Genomic DNA, 7,566 nt, shown 5'->3' with positions numbered 1-7,566 from the left:
TCAGTTTCTCACACTGGAGAAGCACTGTGGTACTTACACAGGCGCTGGACTTCACTGAAGTGCACAGTCTCGAGGAGCGTCCATGTAGCTGAAGTGCTTCAAGCGCAAAGGGCAGACACTTCTCTGCCATTACCTCTGTGCACAGGCTTGTGCCATTTGCGCAGTCTCCTGCTTTTTCATCTACTCTGATCAATCTCACGGTATTTTTTACATCATCTAGCCGCGACTGGATTGCCTTTTCTTGGTCTCTTGCTATTGTTAAGACATCTTTCCTGTCCTGACGACTGGCTACAGTCCCGTCTTCTATACCTGATGGTCTATCTTCACACTGGCTCGTTTTGCTGTATAAAGCTTCAGTAGAACTTTTAATATCCTGGATGTCTCTTTGAGTCCGTTTCACAGATTCTATTTCTTTCATATGTTGGGCATTCATGGTTTCTATCATCCCCTTAGCTCTTCTACTTATCTTTAAACTGTATTTTCTCTAGAGTCACCACGTCTCATTATGGCGACCATCTCTGTGGTTATCTGAGAAAATATCTATGATTTGATTTTTTTCTAGAGCCTCCTCCATCGGCTTTGTTAATCTCACTGTTACCACTTCAGATAGTCCAGGTAGCTGGCTTTTGAATTGTTACACATCACTGCCCTCTGGGCTTGCCTTTGGTGAACTGTGAGTCGGGTTGCATCTTGGTTTCTTTCTTTTCTTGCAGTACTGGGGATTGAACTCCGGACCCTGCGCTTGTCAGGCAAGTGCTTATTCTACTGCGCTATCTCCCAGCTGCACCTTGCTTTCATGTCTTCTCAGTTTTTATTATTCTTTAGGTTGATTCCTGAGTCAATGCTTGTAGACTGCTTATGGTAGGTAGCTATACTGCTAGTACTGAGAAGCCGTAGGAAATAGCTACTTCTCAGAGACGTCTTCTCAGAGGTCAGAGGTGTAGCTGACTTTCGGCTAGCAAGATTCCATCTCTTCAGTTCACGGGGGATGAGAGGTGGCTACCTTTTGGCATAGCCCCTGGTTCTTTGGCTCTGGCCTGTAGTATTGTTTATGACCCTCAGGCAATCTCAGTCTTGGCCTGCCAGGAAGAATGACTAATTAGAACAATTACAGTGAGCCCTTGAGCTGTGATCGCCTGGCCTAACACATGAGCAGCTTGGGTTATGACCAGAAGTCTAGTTTTAATTTATGACCAAAGTCTTGAGTTATGACTGAAATGCAGGCCACTTGTGCTTCCAAATAGCTTTAGATGCAAATTTAACCTTTGAAGAATTCTGGAAGAAACACGAAAACATCCTTTCCTGTATGGTGTTAACTGAGAAATCCAGGGTCCAAGTCTCTCCAAGGACACTGAAATCTGCCTGTATATAGGAGACCAACTTTAAAGGCGGTGTAGAGGGGCCTGTGCCTTCAACTGATGACTTGAGTTACAACCAGCCCTGGGCAGCAAATTGAGTTCATAAGCCAACATGTCACTTTGTATAATTTGCAATAACAATGTCAGCAGACACAGACTACAAGTGACAAACTGTGGTAACTATTAATTCGTCACCTTTAACTTTATGAACTATATTTGTAGCTATATAAAAAATTTAAAACAAACAAGAATTTTGCATGCAGTAAATATGTTTTTAAACAGAAATTTTACCCTCAAAGGAGAAAATCTTAAAGGAATTTAAAAAAGAAAAGAAACAGAAGAAGAGGAAGAGATTAGAAGCATTGGTGCAGGACAAAGGACTATTATGAGAAATTTGCAAAACTGGTAAAGAAGACATCAGGGAAAGATTGAAAAAATAAAAACAAGAACAAAGGACAAAAAATTAGAAACACTTCATATTCATATAAAAAACAAAAAAGATAACAATGTACAATGTATTAATTATCAAAACTGTCCTATTAATCAGCTTTGAAACTGTCCCATTCATATTTGTTTCTCAATAAAATTAAAATGAATAAAAAATAAATAAGTAAAAAGAAAATTAAAAAAAGCAAAAAGCAAAAGAAGGAAGAAGAGGGAGAGGAAGAGGAGGAGGAGGAAGAGGAGGAAGACAAGTAGAGGGAGGAGGAGGAAGAGGAGAGGGAGGAGGAGGAAGAGGAGGAGAGGGAGGAGGAGGAAGGAGGAGGAGGAGAGGTAGGAGGAAGAGAGGGAGGAGGAGAGGGAAGAGAGGGAGAGGAGCAGGAAAGAGAAGAGGAGGAGGAGAGGGAGGAGGAGGAGTACAGGGAGGAGGAAGAGGAGGAGGAAGAGAGGGAGGAGGAGAGGGAGGAGGAGAGGGAGGAGGAGGAATGAGAGGAGGAGAGGTAGGAGGAGGAGAGGGAGGAGGAGAGGGAAGAGAAGGAAGAGGAGCAGGAAAAAGAGAAGGAGGAGGAAGAGGAGGAGGAGAGGGAGGAGGAGGAGTACAGGGAGGAGGAAGAGGAGGAAGAGGAGAGGGAGGAGGAGAGGGAGGAGGAAGAGGAGGAGGAAAAGGAGAGGAAGGAGAGGGAGCAGGAGAAGAGGGAGGAGAGGGAGGAGGAGGAGGAGGTCCACTTTAGGGTGCATCTCTGCTGTCATTAGTAGACAAAGTGGGCAGACAGAGCCCCAATCTGTGTTGATTTATCCTAGCATGCCAGCATAGATTTAGGGCCGGGTAATGGATAATCCCAGCAAGCCTGTACTTTTAGTTCTCCTGATGTCCAGGTTGATTTCTGGGGGTGAGGTTGAAACCTGATTTGTTCAGCCTACAACACTGCAGCGCTTCCTGCCAGCTTAAACTGAGCCACTGGAGGCTGCTCCACGGAGCCAGCCGAAGCTGCTGCGTGCTGAGCTCAGCTGGCCTCTCTCCGAGATGACTGCCGCCAGTCCCCCTCCCCCGGGGTGTCTGCCCCGACAGCTCTCCAGCTACTGCGCCGCTGTGCCCACCCCTGCTCCACTGGTGCAGCTCTGCCTGGAGGACCCTGGGGTCTCCAACAGGCACCGCACACCTGCGTGCTCCCTCTGCCTTCCCCCGCAGTGAGTCAGGGCTGGAGGAAGGAGCTGCCCGCCCGCCGCCACCTCTCTGGCACTGAGGTCTCTCTTCTTGCTGTCCCCGTAGGCTTCTCTTCCGGGTCCGACCCTTGCTGGTCCCAGGGACCCACTCCTCCTCCCCGCCTCACATTGCTCTGTTCCAGGGTCTGGACACCGGTACTTGGACAGGCTCTTTCCCGCTGTCCCCACTTCACCAGCTTCCTCAAAGCCACCTCACGATTTCCAATGTTGGAACTTGTTATAAACGAGCCTTTGAAGATGACTTTAAAACACCACCGAATCATGAGGGCCACAAATGCATTGTGAGTGTGATCCCAGAGAAAATTAAATCAAGCCACACTGGCATTCTGAAAAATAACCCATCGTCACTCTTCAACCGGTACAGAACACAAGGCGCGGGAGGCAATCTGCGGACGACAGGAGAGCGAACGGCAGACCAGCAAGGCCGCCCTGCTCCCGACCTGCCGGCACAGCGCTGCTTCTGGAGGGGCCTCGGTTACTCCGAGCTGTTGAACAAAATCCCACGTGCCCCTAATTATACTAGCAACAATATCAACCAGGCAAACTGGTGCTTGAACATTTAGGTCTTGGGGGCGGGACTAAAATAACGCACATGACCTCAACGGCGTATAAATAATTCCTGTAAAAATTCTGTGAGTTTAAAAGTGAAAGAGATGTTTAAGAAACAATCTTCATAACATCTTCTTCCTTAAAAACCTAACATCCTTACTAAAGTAAAGGCGACAGATTTCACTTCATCAGTTTTTGTCCTTTCATTTGTTTCTTTTTCAGCCACAGACATGAAGTCCTGTCTTCTTGCAGGTGTGTGAGCCTGGAGGAGGGTTTACTACGGTGGCATACACCGCAGAGCGGCACAGGACCCCAGCTTGTCCGAGTCAGGCCTTCCAACACCCAGAGACTACACGCATGGTTACTAATTACCAGGAAAGCGGGTGTAGGTGTTCACATGTATTTACAATTCATGTTCTTACCAGAATGTGGATTTTAAAAACGCCCAAAGAGGGCCAGCCAGATAGCTCAGTGGACTGAAGTGCCTCCTTAGGCAGGCGCAAGGACTGGAATTTGATCCTCTTGCAGGGACTGGTTTCAACCCCCGTGCAGGGATTGGGGTTCGATCCCCAGCATGCTGTGTTGGCCCTGACTCCGGGCCCGCTGAGACAGCGACTGAGACTGGGCGTGGTGGTGCGCACCTGTAATCCCAGCACTTGGGAGTCTGAAAACAGGAGGATCACTGAGTCTGATCTGTATAGTGAGACCCTGTAGGCCCTGTACTACATACATTAAAAGAAAGAAAGAAGGACAGAAAGAAAAAATGCCCAAAGATGATGGTCTTCAAGCCAGCCGTGGCACCCGGCACCGAGAGGTTTGCTGCTTGGCATGAGGAAGGGCAGAGGGGAATAGAAAGTGATGCCTCGGAGACACAGAAATGGATCTTCCTTCTGGCCTGAAACTGCCTACCTCTGTAATCTCTGGCAGGTTATCTGCCTCAGTTTATCTGTAGAAGGCAATTAACGGCTACAAGGGTGGGTGTGAGGATTCCAGAAAATGTGTGCTGCTAGCAATCGACAGGCACCGATCATGCTGATTTCTGTGGGCGGATATTCTGTTCCCAGAGGACAAACATAACTTTATATTTAAAAACTTTAAAGAGAAATAAAACTTTACTTGGATTCATTGTTAAAAATAAACTACAATTTATTACCCGTTTCTTAGTGAGGAGTCCAAATCTTGAAAATTTGAGAATCTGGGGTTGCGGGAAGTTTCCCTGATGTAGGCCCGGTCGCTGCACCAGGTGCAGATGTGCGGCTGATCTGTCCTTTCCCATCTCTGTTCAATAAGGGCCAGACCACAGGGACACCAGGGAGGGGACGCTGCAGTCCTGTGATGCTCCTTATCCGCAGCAGGAACAGAGCCTCGACTGTGAGCAGGAGGGCCTGGCCGGTGGGTCATCCTCCAGGCAGGGCTGCACAGCTCCAGGGCCTCTCAGCCCTTGGAATGGGAAGGGGTCTTCTGGCCGGCTAAGGTCCCCGACGGGGCCTGCCTATGTCAGCACACGGCCAGCGGCCAAGGGCCTCTGGGCCCTGCACCGCTCCACGCGTCATCTGCCTGGTGCTACCATACCAGGAAATTTTTATGGCCAATAATATGGAAACCACCTTGGCTTAGTCAGAGAATCCTGCTGTTGTTAAAGCAGACATGATGTTCCCGGGGGTGAAGGGCAACCCCAGGTCTTCCTTCCTGTGGGGCCCGAGTGTCCTGGGCTCAGCGGACTTGAGGAGGCAGCAGAGCAAAGCACAGGCTGAGCACAGAGCAGACGCAGGTGAACACGGGGGCTTCTCAGGAGGCCAGGAGCCGACAGGCAGGCAGACAGTTCCCCAAACCCTGTATTAGCACTGGACCTCCATTTATAGGGCACCTCAGAGAATCTTTAAACTCAGAACCTTTATCTAGGACTTTGCCTTTGCTTTCCAATCATCGGAATCCAAACCGTTCCCTGGAGCTCAGAATCAGCCCAGCTCGGCCACCAACAGCACATCCCAGGGCACGAGAGCTCTTGTCACAGGCTGCTTAGGGCCTTGGCACCTGCTGCCCTCCCCAAGACACACCTAGGTTTCTGCTGCAATGCCCCTGGTGGAGAGGCTCCCGGACCCCCTCCCGAGGCAGCAGCAACAGACGCAGGAGCAGGCGCAACACTGTCTTTGGATTTTCCCTTTCCGCGCTTTCTGTTCTCAGCTCAGCAGCAGCTCTAGTGCACCTGTCTGCCCCTCCCCCCTCCGTGCCCAGACTCAAGCTCTGGGTTGCTTCCTCACTGCTGTGGCCAACGCAGGTCCTCACTGAGCATCCGAAGCTTGTGCTTGCCACCCAACAGACGCCAGCGTGAACGCGCGCGCGCGCACACACACACACACACACACACACACACACGAGTCGCATAGCTGCCCCAGGCAAGGCTGCAGTCTCCAAACCCCTCCCAGCAGGACTGAGGGTAGACCAGGCGGCTGACAGACTCGGCCGGCCGGACGGCCGGAGGCTCCTCCACGTCCTTGTTGCTCCAGGCCATTCTCAGAGCTGCCAGGAGTTTCCCTCCCAGCGCCTGTCCATGAGGTCAAAGAGCACCCTGCGTGTGGTACCCACACCTAACCACCCCCCACCCTCCCACCCCCAATCCGCTCAGGGAAACCACACTTCCGTTCTTACCATACTGCTCCAAGGAGCTCGTGAAGAGGAGTGAGGCAGAAACGCAGGTCTGGGACTCGATATCTACATCGCCCAGCCTCAGAATCAGGTTCTTGCCTTCTGGGGCCACGATCGTCTTTTCACAGACTGTGTGATTGGGGTAAGTTCCTGGGTAATTCTTAGATGTCATTGTGCCACTGCCCTGATAGGTCACCACGTGTCCACAACCATCACCTGGCCAAAAAGGAACAAATGAAAGATATAAGTATAACCATTCCTACTCAGGACCAGGTCCAGGACAACTTCCAACTTCTGTACTTTATTCTCTCTCTCTCTCTCTCTCTCTCTCTCTCTCTCTCTCTCTCTCTCTCTCTCAGCAGTCACTGTTCTTTCAGGTCGTTCCATCTGCCTCTGCTTCCCAGTTTGACCTTCTGTGAACCTGTCTCACAGGCTGTCTCAAACGGAAAGCTGTGGGCAAGCCGTCACCCGTCACACTCCTGCTCCCAGCGTCTGTTCCTCCCCGCTCAGCCTGTCCCCCAGCCGAGACACACATGGGCTCAGCCACGCACGCCAATGCCACTGCGGCCAATAGCACTCATGCCGCACACATCTGCGCAGTATCCCTGATGAAAGAACCGATGAGCCAGCTGGTGCACATGAAGTGCTCCTGGCAGGATCTGAGGCTCTGTGCAGAGGGCTTTGTTCAGTGCGTACTACTCGGCTGGGGATGGAGCCTACCAATCACCCGCACTGATGTCTCAGTTAATGACAGTCACAGATCTGAGGGCTGCTGACAGACACAGGGGTATCATTAGAACACACTGTGGAGCCGCCGCGTTGAGTACACCCCACACACCAGACATGGCATTAGCTGGCAGGGACAGGAAAGCAGGGGACGATGGGAGACGTCCGCATGGCTGCGCGACTAGTCCAGGGGTTACGAGCACTGTCAAGGTAGCTCAGGCTAACCGCCAGGGAGACAGGGAGCGAGCCGAGACAGAGTCGGTCTAGAAACGCCATCAACACCTCACCAAAACAAAAAGCGATCACAAAACTTTCTCCCTTGGGAAGGCTGTCAATGAGTCAATAAGCTGCCCTGGTTGATAAAAGGTTCAAAGTAGCTACACACACACACACACACAGTGGGTGCCCATGCAGCGGTCAGGGGGCGCACACTGAACCTGGACAACAGGCTGCATGGCGAGCTGCGCACACACCGTGGAAGCGTGCAGCCCAGGCCAGGAGGCAGGCCGAAGACCAGCTGAGGGGGCGCAGAGCTGGGAGCACAGGCCACACCCTGTCTCAGCAGGGACATGGCTGGGTGTCCCAGAGCCCCCGCCATCCTTGTCCTTCCCAGACACCGCTC

At 51.3% G+C, this 7,566-nt stretch overlaps 1 protein-coding gene across 1 annotated transcript in view; it reads right to left on the bottom strand.

Moving 5' to 3' along the window:
- Positions 1–7,566, bottom strand: part of Dcbld1 (discoidin, CUB and LCCL domain containing 1) — a 70,697-nt gene that overhangs the window by 40,935 nt on the left and 22,196 nt on the right. The window contains exon 2 of the mRNA XM_023714288.1: positions 6,222–6,434. Within this exon, the coding sequence (XP_023570056.1) occupies positions 6,222–6,390 (169 nt within the window). The 5' untranslated portion in view covers positions 6,391–6,434. The remainder of the gene's footprint in view (positions 1–6,221; positions 6,435–7,566) is intronic.

The sequence above is a fragment of the Octodon degus genome, unplaced genomic scaffold, assembly GCF_000260255.1.
Source record: "Octodon degus isolate 3935 unplaced genomic scaffold, OctDeg1.0 scaffold00034, whole genome shotgun sequence".
Taxonomy (NCBI): Eukaryota; Metazoa; Chordata; class Mammalia; order Rodentia; family Octodontidae; genus Octodon; species Octodon degus.
Note: the sequence above shows the minus strand (reverse complement) of the source record. Positions and strands in the feature narration are given on the sequence as shown.